The sequence below is a fragment of the Mus caroli genome, chromosome 19, assembly GCF_900094665.2.
Source record: "Mus caroli chromosome 19, CAROLI_EIJ_v1.1, whole genome shotgun sequence".
NCBI lineage: Eukaryota > Metazoa > Chordata > Mammalia > Rodentia > Muridae > Mus > Mus caroli.
Genome location: NC_034588.1, coordinates 13,547,499 through 13,570,646, shown reverse-complemented (window position 1 = coordinate 13,570,646; position 23,148 = coordinate 13,547,499). Strand labels below are relative to the sequence as shown.

General features: G+C 41.4%; 1 protein-coding gene across 2 annotated transcripts in view; it reads right to left on the bottom strand.

Moving 5' to 3' along the window:
- The window catches only part of LOC110285306 (guanine nucleotide-binding protein G(q) subunit alpha), a 243,182-nt gene that overhangs the window by 181,215 nt on the left and 38,819 nt on the right, over nucleotides 1-23,148 (bottom strand). The window contains exon 1 of one of the 2 annotated variants that reach the window (XM_029472526.1): nucleotides 14,430-15,459. The exons of the other annotated variant lie outside the window; for it this stretch is intronic. Within the exon in view, the coding sequence (XP_029328386.1) occupies nucleotides 14,430-14,523 (94 nt within the window). The 5' untranslated portion in view covers nucleotides 14,524-15,459. Of the gene's footprint in view, nucleotides 1-14,429; nucleotides 15,460-23,148 lie in introns of those variants that run through there. 2 annotated transcript variants of the gene reach the window in all.

Sequence of the window (23,148 nt, the reverse complement as noted above, 5' to 3'; positions counted from 1 at the left end):
CACACACACACACACACACACACACACACAAAATCCCACACCTCATAGTTTGTGGGGGTTGTTTTGCTTTTCATTTGTTGTTTGTTTACTGTTGAGACAGGGTCTCACTAGGTAGCCTTAATTGGGCTCAAACTCTCAATGTAGACCAGACAGGCCTGGAATTAAAAAAGGCTTGCCTGCCTCTGCCTGGGATTAAAGGCTGAGAAGAAAGACAGGCACCACCACGCCCAATTCAAAGTCTGTGTTTTAAATAAATCTTTAGATTTACTGAAGCAGTCTTCTTGCAGTAATTTTATATATCATTGTTAAAATAGAAAATGATTGCAGATGCTGACAAGTTAAATAACTTGTCTAAGCCCGTAGATACAATTCACAGCAAAGCTAGTCTCTTGACTAGCAGAACTACAGGACCCTAAGACTCAGGTGTGTGTACCACCAAACTACAGAGCCAGAGCCTTAAAACTAGATGCTAGGACACCTCTGCCTAGGCATGGGGATGATGGTCAAGAATAGGGTTTCAGCCCCAAGAGCAGGATGGAAAAGGAATCATCATCATAGCTGTGTTTCAGAATGAGAAACAAAGCAAAATTCAGATTCTGGGGCCTGCAAAATGGTGTGATGGCTGCTGCCTTCAGTCTCAGCACTCAGGCAGAAGCAAGCAGATCTCTGAGTCTCACACATAAAGTGAGACCCTGTCTCAAACAAGAGCAATATCCAATTGTGTCTTTATTGAAAACTTTAAAATACTTTTTTAAATGCCTGTCTAAGCAGTTATACAATAAAAAATGCAGAAAAGTTTTATTAAATTAGATTTGCTCTTATAAAAACCATTCCTTAAGTTGGATGTTGTTAGTGCATGCCTTTAATCCAAGCTCTAGGGAGGCAGAGGCAGGCAGATCTCTGAGGTTTAGAACAGCCTGGTCTACAGAGGGAGTTTCAGGACAGCCAGGACTACACAGGACAGAGAAACCCTGTCTCAGGGAGGGGAAAAAAAAGATCATTCCTTAAACTTTCAGACTTCAATACAAAACAGTCATTAGTTATTTAATGTATCGGTCTAGAGATCTCCAGACTCCCCTTGCAACACTAAATCAGAAATGTGTGGCTTGCCTACTGATCTCAACACTAGCACATTAGCTTCATTATGTGTACTGCTTAATAATGTATGTGTCTAAGAAGCCTGTCTATAAATCATAAATAACAGATTTCCTGTGAGTGACTAATCTCAGAAGACGAGAATGAGGCCAGGAACTGGCTCATGGGGTTAAGGTGCATGCCACCAACCCTAACTACCAGGCTCGCATGCTCAGGGCTCACACGGCGGAAGAGCAGAACTCTCAGACGCTGTCCTCTGAGCTCACATGTGTGTTGTGTTGACTGCACACACTCGTAAACAAACAAACAAACAAAAAAAAAAAACCAATGATAAAATTAGCCTGGGAATCTTGAGGGCGTAGAGAAATATTGAATGCATTTTTGTGAACCTTATCCAAGTAGACAGTTGCCTTTAATTTACCAGAGTTTTAATAAATATATAACACCGTTTTCAAGTTAGATTATGGACAAAATAACGTACTCTGACCATGTTACTTTCCCAAAGATACTGTGACAATGAAGCCTACCAGATTGCGAGTCACTGCTAAGAATGTGAACGACTCAGTCCCTGAGAGGCTGCTAAAGACAAGCATGTCTGCGCTGCTGGCCTCAGGGCTTCCCAGGCAGGGTGACCCAGCCCTGTATGTGTAAGGGTCTGGCGTATTTTTACAGGTTCTTGAGATAATTCTGACTTTGCTGAAACTTGCTGACTCTCAGCAAAGTCATCATGGGTGTTTATCATAAAAAGACAATCACCTGAGAATAGTCCAAAGTCAAGTAGATTAGAAAGCACTCCATGCAGTCAAAAGGCTGGCTTTCCCTTTGACTTTTCTCTGAATCAATTCTAATGTAAGCTATCCCTGCATAGTATGCAACTGAACTTGTGGAGGCTGGGAAGGGTCTCCCCAAAACACCCTATGCAGTAAGTCCCCACACCCAGATGGATCGCAGGCCTTTCTTTCCTTCCTAAAACAGAAACAAAGGGACAGGTAGCTCTCTGTGGTTGCTTTGTTAAGTAATTCTCTCATGGTATTTAATCTGCCAGTGTTTGAATGGATAATAAATGTTGTGGCTATGAAAACTCAGGAAATAAACCAAATACAGCTGGCTGGCAGCAAGACTGAACCACGTGACAAAAGCAACCTTGGCACAAGACAGCCTAGCTGCTGCACCTCTGGACGAATGGACAGACACCCAGCTGGCTTCTTAGAATTACTGTTCCCAACACATACTTAATGCTTAAAGAAGCAATTTATTAAACTGTTCTGTTCCTTGGTGTCATAACTGTATCTTCCCTATTACTATTAAATTAGAAAAGTGTATTACAAATGTCTTATGCCCCATGTGCCTCAATGGCATAAAACATGCTTTCTTGTAGAAAAAAGGTTTAACGTGTTTAGAACATCCTTACCACCTTGTTAACAGTCAGTTTTCTATCACTTTTAAAATGTCTGAGTTAAATCACCCTAAAGGGGAAAAAAAAAGGGCTTATATTGCTTCAACCTTTGGGACGTTTCAATTGGCTCTACTGCTTTGGGCCTTGATGAAGCATCGTGACAGGAGATGTACACACACACACACACACACACACACATACATATATACATACAGTAGAGCAAGCTGTCTAAGTGGCCAAGAAGCAGAAGACAGAAAAAGGTGATGACCAGATCCCAATGAAGGGTACAATCCCAGTGACTTAACCTTCTCACCCACCCACCCCCACAGCTGAACAATTCCACCACACCTCAATGTGTGGAATCTTAGGCTGGAAATCATGCCTTCAACCTGGGCCCATGGAAAACATTTACGATCCAAACTATAGTATTTTGGGTTTAACATGTGTTCTGGAAAGTTTCATTTCATCCTATTTGCACTGGCTATAAGAAGACAGTAATATCATCACCAAGACAGAAGTGGGTTCCATTTCCATCTTCTTTAGATTTTATTCTTTCTTTCAACTGTATTTAGTTAAGCCACACGCCAAATGGTCTAGAGAATTCTAATGAAGGAAAAAACTTCCTTTTCCACTGTAAATATCAAAGCAAGAAAGGGGCCTGGTATAGTATAGTAATGTGTGTTTGTAATCCCAGCCCTTGGAGGGGAGGCTGAGGCAGGAGGATTCTGAATTTCAAGACGAGCCTCGGCTACATAGTAAGACCTACTCTCAAAAAGGAAAACACACACACACATACACACACACTCACACACACACACACACACACACACATTCACACACACACACACACTCACACACACACACACACTCACACACACACACACAGCTTGTTGATGTTAGCTTTATTAACCCTGTAAGTTATCACAGTGGGGCTAACGATGTAGAAATAAGAGCAGAGCAGCTTTAGGTGTGTGGTTCAGAAGCTCATGGTACAGGACAAAAGAGCCCCAAGACAGGTGAAATCATGATGTGGCACAATTTGCCCCTTGCCGCAGAAGGTCATGGTGGTTTAGAATTAAATCTGAAAAATTGAGATGAACTCTCAAAAAAGGAAGATGTCAGAACCCAAAGGACACAACTTAGCATCCCTGGGACCAAAGGGCATCCATCCACAGGCATGAGCTGAAACAGAAGCTAAACGAAATCCACACAGCTGGCTAGTGGCAAAAGTGGGCCAGACAGCCACCTGTTAAAACTCACAAAATGTCACCTGTCGTCCTGTCTTGAACACCAACACAGTAAAAGGTTTCTGAGGAAGGCTTTATGGTACCTACAGAAACCTCCCAACAGCACTCGGTACACAGCTCCTTCTCATCCCGTGCAAATCCTCTACTGCATGATTTCTACGAAACCACATCTATCGTTTCAGCAAGCCTGGAATAAATGTCAGCCTCCAGACGACAAGCCTAAGATAGACTTTTGGGAGTCTGATTTTTCCTGAGACCAGGTCCTTAGTCTATACCCAAGCTGTTCTGGAACTCACTCTGTTGCTGAGGTTGGCCTGCGTTCTATCTCAGTTGTTTCAGTGGTAAGACAATCGCGTGTTCACTCTCATGCCCACCTAAACTGAAATACTTTAAAGTGAGATTTGCCATTTTAGACCTTAATAACAGAATATTTAAACTATAGCGACTGTGCAAAGGTACTGAGGAGTGGAGAGGTTTTCCAGAACATTTATTCCATTCCATACTAAGGTATAAAAAAACAATGGGAAAGCGATATAACTGCATGTAGGCATTCTTATATATAGCAATATAGTTTCTATTCATATGTAATAAACTAGAGGAAAAGAAAATTTGGCAGACCACAAACTTGGCTCAGTAATTTTAGAAGATGAATTCACTTAAAGTTTTACTAGGATAAAAATGAAAAAATTAAAACAAGTATTTAATATGCCCACTTCAAAATGCTTGATAAAGTTATGAATTAATTTAAACCTACTTTATAGAGTATAAATTTTAGATTTTTAGCACATAAAGCGGACTTCTCAGCCAGATGTGATGGTGCACATGCACTCCCAGGACTCAGGAGGAGGAGGCAGGAGAATCAGGAGTGCAAGTTCATTCTTCTTTAAACAAAAAACAAAACAAAAACAAAAATTAGGAAATGTGAAAGAATGTTTGTCTAAAACATTCAGGAGGCACTCTGAATTTTCGATTTGACTAAAGTCTAATACACTGATGGCGTGTGTTTCTTCTACAGACCCTACCGTGGTGTTTCCTCACATTTTCAATGGGTCCAGGAATAGAAAACATCTACAATAAAGAAAACACATCATATAAAGCTTTTTATTATTATCATTATTATTTTTTTCATTATTGTTTCTTAAAGAAGTTTTAAAAAATTGTTATCTTCATTACTTAACATTAATAACATGTCTATTAAAGTATTAATTTGCCAATCTTTGTTCTAAAGTTTGATATATCGATAAATTTTACCCTCCCAGCCAATTTGTGAAATTATTTTCTCATTTTATATAGAAAGCCTGCATGATTAGGTCCAAAATTTGCTGGTGGGAATTTAAGGTCCCAGGCCTGCAGCTGTCCATCTGTCTGTCCCACTCATGTATGCTACGCAACTGTTTCCTCCTTCATGTCATGAGAGTTAGCACAGAGCTTCAAACCCCAGATTACTACCTGCCCACAGGGCCCACAACTGATGCCATACATCTGAGGGGGCCCTAGAGACCCTGGCTCATACAGTTATAGAGTCTTTTCTCAGCATCTAGACTTGTCACTTCAGCCTCCCTTCAATGGTAAACCAAGAGCCTTAAGAAGGATTAGAAGGGAAAACATGTTTCCATTCAACTCTCACCCAGGAGGAAGATGGAGGTGAAGGATCCATCTCTGCATTATGCATTACATAGAGAAGAGTAAGTCCTCATCTGCACAACTGGGCCCCAGAAGGGAAATCATGTAAAAAAAAAAAAAATTCACACTGAGGAGGGCATCATTCATGCTGACTCCGACCCAGTGACCTGGATGACTAAGCAAAAGCAACTGCATGGGTACCACTCACACCATTACAGCTGGCACAGGGCTGCATGGACACAGAAGCTAACTACGTGCCTACCTGAGGGTACCAGTGGAGACAGCACGATAACAATCAATGCTGGCAGTGTAAAATCAGATTGGCAATAACAATAATGTCCACAACAACATGGCTACTGCATCTGTCCCTAGGGCAGGCAACTTACAAGCCCTGGAGCAATTAATGAGCAGTGCAGCAGGGATGGGAGGTCACTTGTTCTTCTCCAACTAGGTCAGATTCAAACACTGTGGGAGTTGACGGCTACGGTGAGGGAAAGACAGGTCTAATGTGTGTGCTGTGTAAAGAAGAGGGTTGACTGCAGGTACTAGGGAGGCTAATCTCATGTAGTAAGGCACTCGGCTGGCCACTAGCATCTTTAAGATGAAGTGGGAACCATTTAAACTGGACTTGCTATAAACAGGAGACTTTTTGAGAACTCAAAGGCCAGGAGCAATGAGAATGAGCTTAGGCAGATACGTGTTGACCTCATTACTTTCTAAAGACTTGGTGCTATGTAGCCATGCATCTTGTGCAATTTACAAGGTGCGGCATCTCATGGAAAAAAACACATTTTACATGGTGAATCTTTTATTTTAGATATCATTAGTCTATGATACCTTGATACCTTAAATATGGGTAAAACAAAATGCCTTTACGAAGACAGTCTAGGTAAGTTAACATTAATAATTAACATTAACATCAATAATTAATATTATTGAACATCTTTGTAACGGGAATAAAAAGAACACTAACCAGTTACGAAGGTTAAACGCACAAATTCAGTATTAGTATGATGTCCAGAACACAGTAAATGATCCACTAATAATGGTTACTACTACTTCTTTTTATTAATTCACAAGATCTTTTCATGCTCTAGATCAGTGGTTCTCAACCTTCCTCATGATGTGACCCTTTAATACAGTTCCTCATATTGTGGTGACTCTCAACCCTAAAATTATTTTGTTGTTACTCCATAACTGTAATCTTGATACTGAATGGACAGTAAGAGACTTTCAGGTTGGGTAATATTATAAATTTGCTTTGGCCCACTCACTAATGTAGAGATTTTATGACTTCCTCTGGAGGTTAGGGACATGACTAAATACAAGAATGAGTAATATAAGAATAACCATATATATGTGGCTGGAGAGATAGCTCAGCCATTAAGAGGGCTGGTTGTTCTTCCAGAGGGTCATGAGTTCAATTCCCAGCAACCACATGATGGCTCACAACCATCTGTAATTGGATCCAATGCCCTCTTCTGGTGTGTCAGCAACAACATGCTCATATACATAAAATAAATAAATCTTTAAAAATGTAAAATTATGAAAAAACTTTTAAGGAAGCAATTTAGGTGAAAATATTTGCTACGGTCAGGAATGTAAGTTTTAACTGAGTCGTCACTTCTTGGCCAGCATGCCTAAAGTCCTCTAAGGTTAATCACAATCTAACATCATTGTGTGCTCATAAACCATACAATCCCTTTCCTACTGGCGTTGCCTTCGCTCGCTGTGTTTTATCACAACAATAGAAACCTAATTAAGACACTCACAGATTAAGTTCTTGCAAAGACCAGCCATTTACAACCCCTTTAGACTCCTCAGTTATTTTTCCCCCTTTGCCTAGCTCAGAAGTCCTCCAAAAATTATTAGTAATCAGTGCCTAATGAAAAAGAGAATGACTTCATTGTGCATGTAATATAAGCCTCAATGTCACTGTTCTACAGAGGTATGGTATACCAAGGCCTACAGTAGAATCATACTGTGCTAGCCTGCTGTTGGCAAGCCTGTAGGCCATTTTCTTAATTAGGATTGATGTGTGCAGGTCCACCCAATTGTGAGTGGGACCGACCCCTGGGCTGGTAGTCCTGGGTTCTTTAAGAAAGTAGGCTGAGCAAGCTGGGAGAAGCAAGCCAATAAGCAACACACTTATGAGGTCTCTGCACCAGCTAGTGCCTCCAGATTCTTGCCCTAACTTCCTTCAGTGATGTAATAAGATATGGAAATGTGAGCCAAAAAAATAAACCCTTTCCTTCCCAACTTGCTTCTGGTCAAGGTGTTTCACCATAGCGATAGTAACCCTAACACACACAGAGACAGAATCTCAGAGAGTCCATGGCTGAGAAGTTCCCCAGATGGTTTATTCACACATTAACGAAACAACCTCCTCCCCATTAACAATAAATTTTACTCTATAAAATTTGCTGCTCTACTGTCTTCAAATCTTTTGCCTAATTTAAATTTCCCAAGTTTCATTCTATAATAAAAATTTTCTTTCCTTATAGTATTAGCTAACAGAAAATCTCATTAGGTTTTCACCATGATTCAATCTCAGTTTTTATCTACAACTTGTATGTTTTAGTTAATCCTTCATATTTAAAGAATATTTAAAATATGCTAAGTATGTGCTCAACTAAATCTCCATAAAACACACATCTTTCGATGAAAACAGACTGTATAGCAAGTCAAGATTTACAGAAGTAGTTCTGCACATAAGCTTTCTATACTCTAATGTGAAAATCCTAATCTCTATGAAAATAAGGTTTTCAGTAAATACCTTGAGTCAGTTTTAAATAATTTTACCAAAAACAGTATGGTACAGTATATCTTTTTCATCCACTAATGGATTCCTTATTTTTTTCTATTTCTATAATTACTGGTAATCATAGGTGCCCCCCCCCTTATGCTGCACAGCATTTGGTATTTCAAAATTATTCAAAGCCAAGTATTCTTAAAATGTCAGGAGTTGCCACATAAACGTTGACAGATCTAACTATATGCTAATCAGCTCTCTTTCAGCAAATTTTCATGAAGTCAAGATTCAGCCTAAAAGAAGCGGTGAACTTCTGCTGCCAGCCAGCAAGGATTCCCACTGTGGACAGGTAAGGTGTCCCAGACTCTTTCCCCACGCACACTTCTTCACCCAACCAGAACCTGGAGCACACAGAAAGTTTTTAAGTACAGAGACTCGTGACTGTTCAAGATGTTTAAGTAAATAAGAACTGTGTGTTTAGCCTTAAACAAGATATTTACACCACCCCCTCTATGGCTAGAGAACACTGGGGAAAAGAGAACAGGAAGAATGTACGAGCTGAAGGACAGAGAGATATGAGATGCTGTATCAGGGCATGACACAACCATAACAAACTCACAGCAGCTGTGAGCGCCTGCACTAGAGCTACATAAGACACGGTCAGCCAACAGTCAAGCATGGATCTTGGAAGAGCTAATGGGACCACGCACAACCCGCCCCTGCCCCCCTGAACTACTGGCAACTCTTTTAGACATGCAGAAAAGCACTGATACATGTTACAACATAGAGAAGCCTTTTAGATAAACTTTACAGTAAGTTGGTGGATCCCAACATAGAAAAAATATTAACTGTGTGATTCCAGAGCATGAAAAGTCCAGAGCAATCCAATCAGCCTAATCAATGGGCCATTTAGGGAGGGGTGAAGAAGGAAGAAAGGGGTGTGGCTGCTACCGTGTGGGATGTCTTTGTAGGATAAGAACTTTCCAAAGACAACAGTGATTGATGGCTGCATGAATCTAATGAGCTTACCAAACACTTCAACTACAATTACATTTTGCAATTCTGTAGTTAGTATAACTGGAAAGTTTTATACTTTTAGATGGTGATATAAATTACATCTCAACTAAAAAAATAAGAAACTAAAACTACAGGAAAGAATAAGCAAAGATATCAAAGATGGTCATTGTTTCATATATCAAATTTTAGAGCTAGTTCAAATGAAATTAAGTCCCCACAAGCTAAATGAACCACTAAATTCAGAAAGTGACTTATAGTCCTCTTTTATCCTTAGAGGAATCAAAAACTAAAGATTTTCTTTAATTATTTTCCAGTTCTTAACCAAATGATAATAAATGTGTTACGATGTATAAGTAACTCTTTTGCCATAGGCTTTCTTTACTCTTGGACTACAAAGTCTATCTGGAACAATCTAATACAATAGCAAAGAGAAAAAAGTCATTTAAGTTAGGCATTGAGGAAGACAGTGACATTCAATGTTTGTGATGTATTTCCCAGACACTAGCTCAATGCTTTCCATTTCCCAATCAGCAACACTGCTCCAATCTAATAGGTCTGGCCATCAGATGTAATTGGCTTCCAATTACATTTCATTCTAAATTAATCTTCATAAGTGTACCAAGCAAATGAAAGGCAATGCTGATTGCCAAAGCAGAGGCACTAATATGCCTGGCCAGTTTCTTAAAGAGAACACGGGCGACCTCTGAAGCCTGTATTCCCTGCTGAGAAATCTGCAATCATGGTGGTTTATAAGAAATCACCTTCTACAGGCATGCTGATTCTGCTTCCAAGGAGCCTGGGGAAGTAACACAGCCAACAAACACGCCTACATCAATCAACAGGCTCTAATGGACTATGTCTTGCTCCCTTGCAACATGTTACTGCACTCCACACGAAAATATTTTCTAAAAAACATAGGAGGACTGTACTTTCTCACAGAAGAAATAATGTTATTTACTCTTTGACACTCACTGGTGTCAGCACCCAGGTTGGCCTCAGCACTCTGCCCTGCAGCTGATTCTACCTCCTCCCACCCCTCCCCCATGCTCCCTCTGGCCTTGCCCCTGTATATGGGAAACACAACTGTGTTATGATTTTATGATTTCAGACTCCTATAATTCCTAACTCACCACCCGGGGCCCTGAAGCAACAACTTAAGAATTCCTGCTAGACTTGAAGTTGATGTAACCATCAAAGTTTCCAACTTAAACTTAAGGAGCAGCCTGCTTACCACCCAGAACCTGCCTTCCTATGCAACTAGTCTGATGGCCTCACAGAATTACCATTTTCTAACACTACATAAAGCCAAAGACTAATGTGTCAACAGGAAGTCATAAAATGTTGAGGCTCATGTTGCCATAACTAAAATGTACAATCCAATATATTCACACACACACACACACAACACACACACACACACACTTTGAGTCACTGCAGGTTTTAGTAATTTAGCAAAGTTAAAGAAAGAACCCAGCAGGTGTGATTTTGACTGTATATACAGAGGGACTGGAAAGCAGCCCATCTTACTTCCAGGACACAGCAAATCCAACGCTATAGAACGTTCAGAGATCAGAGGCAGTTCTTACATTCATCTCTTCATCGCTGTAGGCAAACACTATGGGCCTACAAACCAAAAGCAAAAGGAGCCTGTGTCTTCTTGGTTGCAGACATGCGCCCCACAAGAGCAGAAACATACTGCCCGTTTCTCTAAATCACTGTCAACTTCTTCATGAATTTCACCAGCTTAAGGTTTGAACTTCGATATAAAACTGACTGGTTCTATCTCCTCCACCCTGTCTTTGTTTACGTAGGGCAACCTTCCTCGACTCTGCCCTAGGCACACTGTTCTCAGCCACACTGACACCAAATGCCAAATGCAAGCTGGGTGAGGAGGCGCACACTGTGATCCCAGCACATAGGGAGGATGAGGTGGGAGGACTGAGTTCTAGGCTAGCCTGAGCTATAAAATGAAGGCCTGCCTCAAAAATCAAAAGCAAACCACAAAGTCAAGAGCATCCACCACCAGAAGATGCACCCAGACAGGAGTGTGAGCCACAACTAAACCTCAGAGTGATGGCTGGTACCACTCTTTCCAGTCTACTTTGATGCCCTTAAAATGTATCTCTAAGAATACAGAATGTGGTCTGGCACACAGAACAGATGCAAGAAAGACAAGGGGCTAGAGATATGTCTCAGTAAAGAGCACTGGCTGCTCCTGTCGAGAGCTGGGCTCAGTTCCCAGCATCCACGTGGTGGCTCACAACTGACAACTCCAGTTCCAGGGGATCAAATGACCTCTTTGTAGACTAGGCACATATGCATGTGGTACACGGACGGATATACTACATTCAAGAATCTCTGATACAAATAAAAATTAAACAATATTTTTTTGAAAGGTAAAGAAGAGGCCAGGTGGTGTGGTGGTAGAACATGGCTTAAATTCCAGCATCCTGAGGCCAGCCTGATCTACAGAGTAAGTTCCAGGACAGCCAGGCACACACTGAGAAATCCTGTCTTTAAAAAAAAGGGGCGGGGGGGGGGAGCGAGTAAAGAAGAAATAACTAATTTTTAACTATAAACTTAGCATGTTTGCTGTGCTCCTTGGACACAGGTATCTATCTCAGTCAACAACAACACACACACACACACACACACACACACACACACACCTGGTAGATGCGCTAGCATACCGCTTTTTAAAAACAGCCTACGCCGTGGATTTTCAGGCCCCAGTGGCTCTGTTTTGCTCATGGAAAAGTATCTGTAAGTCCTAGACACAAACTTTACGTATCCAGTCTTTACCCACACTGAAACATATACCTACTCAAGCAAGCACTCAAAGTATAGTTCAATCAAAACTGGATTTTTGTATTATTTTAATTAAGATGTTATGTGTTATGTGTCTTGGAACAGCCACGTTAGCAGATTTAGATGGTAAGGCTCTGAAACAGGAGCAAGCACCACACACTCCAGTTGACAGCTCACTCCCATTAACCCACCGACATTCAGTTAAGCCATGGACGCTCACTCCATCTTCCCAGGTGCAAAGTAACATCATTAGTTATGAAACTAAAGATGGCAAAATATACAAATCCCCTTTCTTCCCACATCAGTTCCCTTGCTGTCAATAGCAACCTAGGTTAGAAGATAAAATGACAAGCAGCTAACCAAAACCTGGAAAGGTAAATAGCAAGTTGAAAATGGTAGGTTTTTTCTAAAAAGTGAAAATGAAATTTTTCATCTTCATTTTAAATACTTGTATCTTTAAGTTTTTCTCATAATAGAATAATTTAATTTTGAATTTTAAAAACTAAAGAAGTTTAACGGTATTACTCCTAAATGTGTTCTGAGCCCTGATATTATTTATAACCATAGCTGGCAAAGGAGGAAGGTATGTGCAAGCAGTGAGCTAGGACATGCCCTGAGCCTGCACCTCGGATGCCCTGACTGTCCACACAGTCTAAGTGAAGCATGGTTAGATTACCCTAGCAAACAGCAGTGCCCCTCACTCAGGTTTCCCTTAGCTACCTCCAGCTACACTGGCAACAGGTTATTTTCCTTAAGAAATTAGTGTTAATAGAGCAAACAATACCCTTACACCATATATATTAAAATATTTTGGAATATAACTGTACAAAAATGTGTACTTAAAATATTTGCTGTCTTTAAATCACATGTATAGAACAAAGGCACTAGAGAAGCCAAATAAAGCCGTGCATGCCTGTGACCCTTTACCAGATAGGTGGAAGCAGGGTCAAGAGAAAAGGCCAATCTGGACCACAAGGGCAAGGACGAGGTCAGGCCTTTCCTCTCCTTTGCAGCGCTGTGGTCCAGAGCTGGAGCCTCCACAACGCTAGGCAAGGTTTTACCACGAAGCCTCACCCTCTGCCCAGAAACGATCTTTACTGTTATGTGCATATATATATATATATATATATATATAAAATAGCCTTGCTCAAACACTGCACCTCTCTCACACCCATTTTTCATGATGCTAGTAAGGTCCAGAGTGCCCTACAGCTATGAGGTTCTACTTCCAGGTAGAACACTAAAGGAAGTCCCATCAAATTCTAAACCAAATAAGGATATGGTACTAGAGTGGTAACTGTGTGGTAACTAACATCAAAACATTACAAGTTTTAGTCAAAGTTAATTTTAATATGAGAATGCAGAAATGCTATCATACAAGAATTAAGGTAAAAGAAGCATATATTGGAAATACCAGACTACTATTATTCAGGAATATTTTTTTTTTAAAGGAAAGAACTGAAAACATGTTAGAGGTAGAAAGGTCAAAACACTAATGTATTTTAAAGGCAGGAGGGGCACAATACTGAGTAAAAGCTAGAACACACCTTATAATTTAATAGAGGATGACAGAAAAATAAAACTTTTGCAAGCTTTTTCCTCTTTTATCCACAAAAAAAAAAACCCACAAGCAATACAAAATACAATTTCAGAATAGTGTATTCTCCACAGCAGTCAAAAGCAAATCTACAATGTCTAGAGGCAAATTTTAAGAGGAAATGTTTAGACCTGTATAAATAAAACTATAAAACTTCACTTACTGAGATTAAAAAAAAGAAGTGTTTTAAAAAGGAGAGAGAACAGCACAACACACACACCACATGTACACACACACCACATTCCAAGACTGTCAAGGTGCAATTAATCTATATATTTGGATTATACTATATTACCAGAATTTGCTTATATACTTGGCACAAATCACATTCAAATTTTCAATAGGAATTACTTTTTAGAAGTTGACAAATTAGTCTAAATGTCATGTGTAGAATAAATGTGTGAGAACAGGCAAGGATTTTTCTTTAAAGAAACTCTGAGATGAACTGTTCCTAAGGAGTGTGCTGTCATCCAGCAGAAACCTGGTCTTCCTGCCAGCCCCGAGGCCAAGGCATGTCCTCATCTCTGTTAACCATTCACTTCAGAGCAACTATCCTCAAAAAGGAGGCCTACTGTGTGTAAGCAGTAGCTGCCAACCTGAAGAGTACATTGGAAAGGGTTCAAAGGTACTAGACTACGAGTCCAGTCACTGTTCGACGGCATCGTAGTGACGATGTTGTGACAAGTTGAATGCTCAGGACTCTGTAATGGATGTCTTGGATTCCCATGGAAACCTGATCAATACACATCTTAATTAACTTTAGTAGATTTTAGACTACCTGCATACACCTGACCATATTCCCCCAGTGTTTTCCAAGTGCTGGAAACTTAGCACACACCAAGAATAAGAAGCTATAGGCTCTGACAAAGAATTCTAAGAGACTGAAGAACTTACCCACCATCAGCGACAAGATGAGCTGTAAGTGAGGCTGGGTCTGAAATTCCAATTTCAAAGTCCAAAACAGGGCCCTCCCATTGTCCCTCTCCATCCATTTCCACAGCCATGGACTGTCCAAGGGTTGTGTGCTTCTGTCCCCATGAGTACATTCAGCTGTATTCTGTTCTAAGCTTGCAGGCCACTAACCCAGACCTGACCTGACAGAGCTCTAGAGATAAACAGTAAAATACAATAACACCACATGCTCAGCAGTGTGCCAGACACAGTCCCAAGAGTCTTACAGAGCCTAGGATCTTGACTCCATATGAAAAGGCACTAGGACAACTGTGCCCAAGTGAGAGATGACAAAGCTGGGGCACACAGAAAGGCCCTGTAACTTCCTCCAGACAAGAAGGACGTGAGGAGCAGAGCTTGGGACTCAGGCTCTCAGTTGAGATGAAGCTACCTACAGCACATCTGTTTACACAGATTGTATCTATGTATATCCCTAGGCCAGAGGATTCTCTCTGGTGACGAAACACACATAGGATGGCTCAACCGAAATTACTCATGGTAAGGTTAATTAATACAAATTACAGGCTAATTGCTCAAGTCTCTCATAGTAAGTCATAGGAAAGCACTTAGGGCATATCTTCACTGTCCTCTGCTGCAGAGACTAAAACATTCTTCTACAGTGCAGAGGGTGTCTCACACTAAAGGCAGGATAATACGATATACTATAGTATAAGGGCCATCATCTGTAAAGTCCTGTTCAACAGCCACTGTGTCAGCTCCTCTCTGAACAACAGCCTTTCCCAGAGGGTTTTTCAGAGTGGCCATAGAATTTTGCAAAATATGTTATATATAGGTAACTCAATGCATTTTCTAGTACCTAAAGATTATGTAACTGCAATGATATTTTGTATTGATCCAAACAAAAACCATTTAAGTGTCATAAACAAATTCTGAACAATTACATTTTGGTAACCAGGTTCCTGTTACTATCAATAAAAGGAAATCCTAAATTCTGACCATAAGTGAAAACTGGCAGTCTGAGAATTTTGTCCATACAGGAGACTTAATTTTTTTTAAGTTCTGAAGAGTAGTTTTAAATTTTCAGTTACTGAGTAACATTTAAAATACAATTACATTAAAGGAAATTGCTTGTTTTTTTCAGGAAAACCTGCTCTTTACACATGGTAGCTCAACAAGACTTTGAATGAGCCTTAAGATGTCTGTGGGCCAGAGGCCCTACCTAGTGTCACTGGATTAAAATTACCTACCTGAATCCCAGAGGCATTAGACTTTACAAGCTCTGCACTAAATAAATTCTCATAGACAACACAAAGATACTAGATACAATTACAAAAAAGAATACTAGAGTATTCCCTTTAACTTTTATCTGAAACAATAGGAGGGTAGGTGTGTGTGTGGGGGGGGGGTGCTCTATTTGTTTAATTAGGCCCAAGAGACAAAATGGAAGCTGGGTAAGACATTTGTAAACTCTTGAGCGGCTGGCACTAAGCTGCTGGTGCTGAGCGCTTTCCCATCCTGGTCCCATCAGGACACTGAACATCCAACACTACAGAGACCAAGTGGCACACAGTCTTTCTCCATCACTCACCCCATACCTATCCTATCCTACTCTTCTTCACCCCCCTCCTAGAGGTGCCATGAACAGGCTTCCCAAGGTCAAACCAAGTCCCTTATGAAAAACAATTGCTGTAGTCATTGCTTAACCTAGAGGCATTTAGAACACTCATACAGAAAAGTCTCAATTTCCTGTTTCAGGAAATTCCTAGGAGGAAATAGTTCCCCAAGGCTCAGCCACTCTTCAGACCCGAGAAAACAAAGGGTCCACAGGCAACAGCTCTCCAGAAGGATCCAGCATGTCTGAACAGGAAGCAAGATCCTGAGGAGGCAGAAGCTTGAGCCTGGTGCTTCCACTAGGCAAACACTAGCAGAAGACCTCTATTTTGCAGGCTCCGAGGATAGGTTCTGGGTGTTGTTGTTGTTGTTGTTGTTGTCCTTGTCGTTGTCGTCGTCGTCGCAGATTACAATCATGAAACTAGCAGACTATCCAAATCGGAACCCCAGGCCAATTTAGTATCCCAAAGTCTTTGGAACTAACTCTCCCTTGCTGGTAACTGTGGCCTAGTAATAGCTATGATACAGCAGCCTTTTTTTGATTCCTGATACTGTAAACTTACAATTGGCAAAACCCTGTTTTCATACTCTATTTTTAAGGTAATGCATGTAAAATTAAGTTCTCCCAAAGACAGCCAGCGTAATAGGTGGAAAGTCCTTGGCCCTTCTTCTCATTTCCACTTCTCTCCACTTCCTTCCGTCATTATTGGCTGTGGTGTCTTTCTGTGCTCGTCAGCGTAGTAAAAGGCTTGCACCTGACTGACACCTCTGACAGTTCCTACTGACTCATGGCCTCCCTCTATGAACTCAGTCTCACTTCACCTCCAGTTCAGATCCAGTTTTATTTGACTGCACTATTTTTAGTTCTTCAATTGGTTAGCTATTGCTCATTTCAATAGTTATGTAGTACTTCTGGACACCTCAACATAAAAGAGGAGGAAATTAAGAGCCCCACAAATGCCCCAGACACTTCTCATCCTCCTGGAATCTGCTATGGCTCTGTTCAGTCTCCTACCCTCTCCAAATTTGCAGGTTTAAAACACTTGAGATACTCAGATGGGGGGTGGGGTGGGGATAGGGGTGGCTTAAGTATGTCTTCTTTATCTTTTGACACAACCAGCACACTATCCAGCTTCATTTTCAACATCATCATCATGTAAATATTGCTTCCTGCACAGCCAAACAGCAATGTTCAACTTCCAGAGAAAGAAACAGTTTTACATCAGTGAACTTGGTTTAACCTCAAGTCAATGAGTCTCTTTCCTTGTACTCCATTAAAGGCTCCAAATTATACCACACTTTGGTTTTATTCTTATTTTGGGAAGCAGAAAACATGAAGAAAGTATTTGATATCCATCTTCACTTGTAATACTCATACTGTCTCAGTACTATTAGGTATCTGCATATACTAGCCATCTTGTCTCAGAACTATTAGGTACCTGTCTGTACTAGTCAGTCATATTGTCTCAGTACTGTTAGGTACCCACCTGTCCTCGCTATACTCACATCGCAGTATCTCAGTAGTATTTGACATTCCTCTCTTTCCAGTAACGAAGTACATGTGACTCCATGGGTACAAAGAACAGTTACTAAGCTAAACAATAATACCAATAAAAAGGACCCCTCAGGCTCACAGGTTCCGAGGTATGTGCCTGATTGACAGACAGACCTTGGGTGGACACAGCTCTCAGCTGGACTGGTCTTTGTATCACCTCAGCCACCTGCCTTTTAATCTCCATCTGCTTAAAGCTACATCCACATCTAGACAAACAAAGCATGCATTCGTACACACTCATCTTAAAATTACAACCTTAGCAATGACCTACAGAATAGGTCACAACTCCCAGCAGAAAGAAAAGTTGTTTGTGCATGGGAATCAGCTGGTGAATGACACAAGCCTCACAGAGAAGCTGCACCAGCTGAAGGGCAGGCGAGACTGCAAACAGAGCAATGCTAAACTTAACCCTGGCTATGTCTGTGGTGTGACCGTGGGCCCTAGCAGTTACTGGACAGCTCTGGACCTCTGCCTTACAACCCATACAGCAGGTACTGCATCTCCTTTGTTGGGCATGATACAGACAAAATGAGATCACACATACAGACACTCAATAAACCAGCACTGACTACCACCAAACCTTACATTTCTAGAATCAGTTTCTTGACAATTAGTCATAACAACACATTAAGTCATAACTTAAGTCCTAAGCATTAATTCGAATCTAATCACAAAACTAATGAAAATGTAGACAGGGAAGACAAGATACAATACAACACAAAAGTTTTATCAAGGATAATGTTACTACAAAAACAACAGGCAGTATACTTCTGACCAAAGGCAATTAAGAATTCTGTACACATTACTTTACTAGTTTAAAAAAATTCCAAAATTTAGTTTGTCTAAATTTATCATTAAAAAAAAAAAGAAAAAGAAAAACTTTACATGAATCCGTTTATAAGTTAGATCCACAAAAATCAATTCTAGCATTCCGGAAAAGGATCACTCCCACACTTGACACATATTTAAGAGGCATGCACAGAAACACAGTGACATTAAAACCATAGCAGTATTCCAAGCTCCACCTCTTGTTATATAAGCGAGAATCCAAACATCCCTGTCTTTGGTCTGCTCCCACTTGCTTAATTCACCCTACACTAATGATTTAGACTTATAATGAGTTCTAAACAAAATGATGTGACTGAGTTCCTAAATACTTGGCTCCTGTTTGAAAGAGACTGGTAAAGTATTCAGATCTAGCCCATGTTTAAATACATGCAATTTTCCATATTTATTTAACTTTATTAGTACACAATATTATTAAGCATTCCTTTTCTCCCATTATTGCATAGGCCTTTCCCAGCTTCTCCACAAGGTTGATATTAAATGGGCTTTGTATTCTATTCAGTGCCAATATTCTGCCATGCAGTAGTATTTCCTGTAATCAGTAAAGCCAAAGGAAACTACTGGGCTTTTTACAATGCTCTCTTGGCTGGAGGTATTACTCAGTGTACAGTCCGTAAGTAGCACAAATGAGGCCTTCCCTTCAGTTCCAGAACAAAGCCTGTAATAAATGTTCTCTCTGTTCATCATCAAAGGAATGGGAAAGAGAAAGAAAATGCGTCCTTTTGTTTGTGGTGGTTGATAACCCCACTAATTAGGAAATCCAAGAGCAGTCACACAGGAGATGGAGATGGCCACAGTCCTTAGGGAAAGTCAGAGTGGGGAGTGGAAATGCAGAGGCCCAGGAGCAGCACTTACTGAGAACTGGTCACACCCAAATGCAATGGGATCTCCGACTGGAGCCCACTGGGCTGGGGTAACTAAGTCACTGCATCGACTGCTGACCTCATCTTACCCATTTGATTTCTCTCCTACTCCACAGTCACTTCTCATATCCCCCACACTGAAGGCTGTCAATCACTTCTCGCCCAGCAGATGTTCATCCTTGCTGCAGAAGTCCTCTTCCCACGACAGGAACCAAAGAGCTGGGCAGTTACCCTGCTGCTCCAATCTCACTCACTTCCATATTGCTAATCGTGTGCCAGTGCCTAAGAGTGTCCGCAACTCTGAACCGCGACTCTAAGAAGCAACAGACTTGACAGTACTGAGTCACGTGTGTGTGGCTGTGCTTAGCTCCCTGGGCATCTGATTCAGGTTGTCACAGGGAGGCTGGGCTAAGACCTGCCAGCTTGCAGTTAACTCCCTGCACAGGAAGAGCACATCTCTAGGAAGAGTGGCTGTCAGCAATGGTAGATACTCCATACCCATTGTGTTTGTCTGCTAAGGTGTTTCTTTACAGCAAAGCATTATCACTGTTCTCAGGAAGAGTTTTAAGGGATAATTTTGCTCTTGGGTGTTAAAAAGCAAAACTTTAGGGAACTAGTCTGGTGAGATGGTTCAGTGGGTTAAGACACTTGCCACCAAGCCCAGTCACCTTAGTTCAAGACCCATAGGGCAGAAGGAAAGAACTAACTCCTCAAAGTTGCCATCTTGACGTCTATTCGCCACACCCTCGATGAGGCACCCAGCATGTGGACATGCACACTTACAAATGTAAGTAAACGTAATTTTAAAAATTAAAGCGCCACACCCTCGCTGTGGCATGTAGCATGTGGGCATGCACACTTATAAATATATGTAATTTTAATAATTAAAGTCTGGAGAGCTGGCTCAGCAGCTAACACAAGTTAGGTTCTCACACCCGTGTTGGACAGCTCACAACCATCTATGACTCCAGCCACAGGGATTGATACCTCTGGCTGCAGTGGGCACATGCATTCAAGTACACATACCCACGTTCGCACATATATACATAGTTTAAAGTATAATAATAAAACAAGCCTTTAAAAGATTCTGTTTTACCTTCACAGCTAGTTCTCTTAAGAAGTCTGGACTCATTTGTGGAATACAGCATCGTGGAGTCTGGAAATTATAGGAAGGAACTACATCACTGAAAGCTTGGTTTTCTTTTTCGGAAACAGGGCCTTACATTAGCTGAGCTGGCCTGGAATTCACTAAGTAGCTCAGGCTAGCCTCAAACTCACACAATGCAGCCACAGCCTCTTAAGTGCTAGGACTACAAGTATGAGCCACCATACCTGGCTTCATAAGGTTCTGACACAACAGAACTATTAGGAAAGTTCACGCTACCGAAAAACATTCTAAAAGGCTGTGCGGGATGTAGCTGTACTTGTTTCTCTGGAGACAGCCGAAGCACCTGTACAGCCTTCTTGTTCTCACCCTCCAAGGAGCTGGCTAGTCCCTACTTGTCCTCCCATGCACTGAGAAGACAGATGTAGCCTCAGGCCTCCTCCTGGTGCTCTCTGTACTGGTTTTAGTTTGCATCTGTGACCTTCTCGGCAGGTTTATGAACAGCACATAGATCCTGGGTTGTGGCAGCAGCCAGCAGCAGGAGACTGAAAGCTCAGATGTATATTCTTCTCTTCCACTCTTAGAGGACTAGGAGGGTAGCCCCGCCCCTGTCCTGGGAAAGTACAGTCCACATCTGCTCCATCCTCTACTATGGAAACCCACTCCAAGGTGCCCTGGGCTATAGTAAAATCCTCTGAGATCTTGTTGTGTGACAAGCACTTTGCATACAATGAAATACAACACCAAACCTGTCCCTCACCATGCAGGGCCATCCTGAATCTCAGGGTGCCAGGTAGAACCTTGAGGTCAGGGATGGCTCAATCAAGCTGGTTACTAGCTAGTCCTGGGCAGAGTTTCTGACTCTCAACTGAACTACCTCTTTAGCTGATCTATCAAGAAGTCCCGCAGAGCTAACAACGGAATCGGCAAACTTCTTAAGAAAGGAGAGTCCAAAAGGAATAAACTCACTGTTCTTTTATTTTCTTTAGAATTCTTCGCAAACAGCTAAGATACCTTTGTCTTAAAATAGTTCCCCTCCCTCAGCAGTACCACAGTATCTGAGACCAACCCACGGCTTTGTGCTTGCTAGACAAACAGGCCATGCAGCCATTAAAAATACCCGTCAAAGCATGAAGGGCATTTCCTCTCTGTCTTTCTTCAGCTTCACAGCCCTGCCATTTGTCCCATGGAGAAAGGAAAGGTAAAGTGTGGGTTCCATTCTGAAATGGAATCAAAAGGGGAAGGGGAAACAGAAGCAAAAAAGAGCTAGAAGCTGCTCTTCAGTCCTCCTCTGTGAGTAAAAGCTATAGCTCTAAAGTGGCTGAGCGGAGCCAGTCACTCCACACTCCTTCCAGGAACCACATTCAGTAATGGAGAAATCGTCAGACAGGCTCAGACATTAAAACATCAGAATAGACAGACACATGGCGATCCTGACACTGTGGTAGAGAAGCAGAGGCTCCCATCACAGACAGATTCCTCCAAAAAGGCTTATCAAGAGGCCTGGGGGGTTCTGCATGCATTCTCCATCTGTGGAAACTGCCCACACTTAAAACCGAAGAGAGGTAAGAACTCTGAGCAGTTGTTTGTCAACTCTACCTAAGTTGACTGTTCCAAACTATTAGCACTATGGGAAGCATTGCCCTGACGCCACGCATGTGTAGCTGCATTAGTATACCCAAACAGCCGTGTTCAATCTCAGTGTGAAAGAGTTTACTCTTCTTGACACATACAAAGGATTTTTCCTGGTTTTTTCCAAGACAGTTTGTCTGGCTTACTAATTTGAAGCAATCAGAAAAACGCTTCAGTCAAAAGGTAAAATGTGCCTCTACTGCTGCCATTCCTTCCTAGAATTCCTAGTATCACCACAGTTTAAAGCTACAATGATTATTGCTTACTCTTCAGCCACAGAGACTACAACTAGCGCTATGCTTTCCTTCTGATACATCAGCTGCAGTATCCTCTGTTCATGAGCTGTTGCACACAGAATCCTGTTGTACTAAACACCATGATTAGTAGAACAGAAATGGTCACTCTCTAAGTAACCTTTAAATCCATAAAAGTCAAGACAGTGTGCAATGTTCCTACTGTAACAGCTGCTAATGAAACCACAAGATCAAGGAGGAGCCCTCAGGTCTCTATGTAAGAGGTCCTAACCCTCCTGCCATTGTTCCTTCTCCCATTACCTGTAATGCATTCTATTTCTCTTAAGAGTTTTGATGGTGGGTTGTTTGTTTATGAATGTGGTGATTTGAATATGCTTGGCCCAGGGAGTGACAATATTTGGAAGTTCGTCCTTGTTAGAGGAAGTGTGTCACCATAGGGGTGGCCTTTGAGACCTTTCTGCTAGCTGCCTGAGGAAGCCAGTCTTCTTCTGCTTGCCTTCAGAACAAGATGTTGAACCCTCTGCTCCTCTTGCACCATGCCTGCCTGGGCACCACCATGCCCCAGTCTTGATGATAATGGACTGAACCTCTGAACCTGTAAACCGGCCCCAGTTAAATGTTATCCTTATAAGAGGTGCCTTGGTCATGGTGTCTGTTCACAGAAATGAGACAGACTTGCAACAAATTATGTATGTGTTTTGCTACGTAGTTCAGGCTAGCCTTGAACTAATTCTTCCTGTAGCCTCCACCATCCTCAGCTTTCAACTGTACTTTAAAATTTTTATGAGTGTATATCCTAGTAAATGTCTGTTTTCTTTCCTTGCCAGAGGGCACC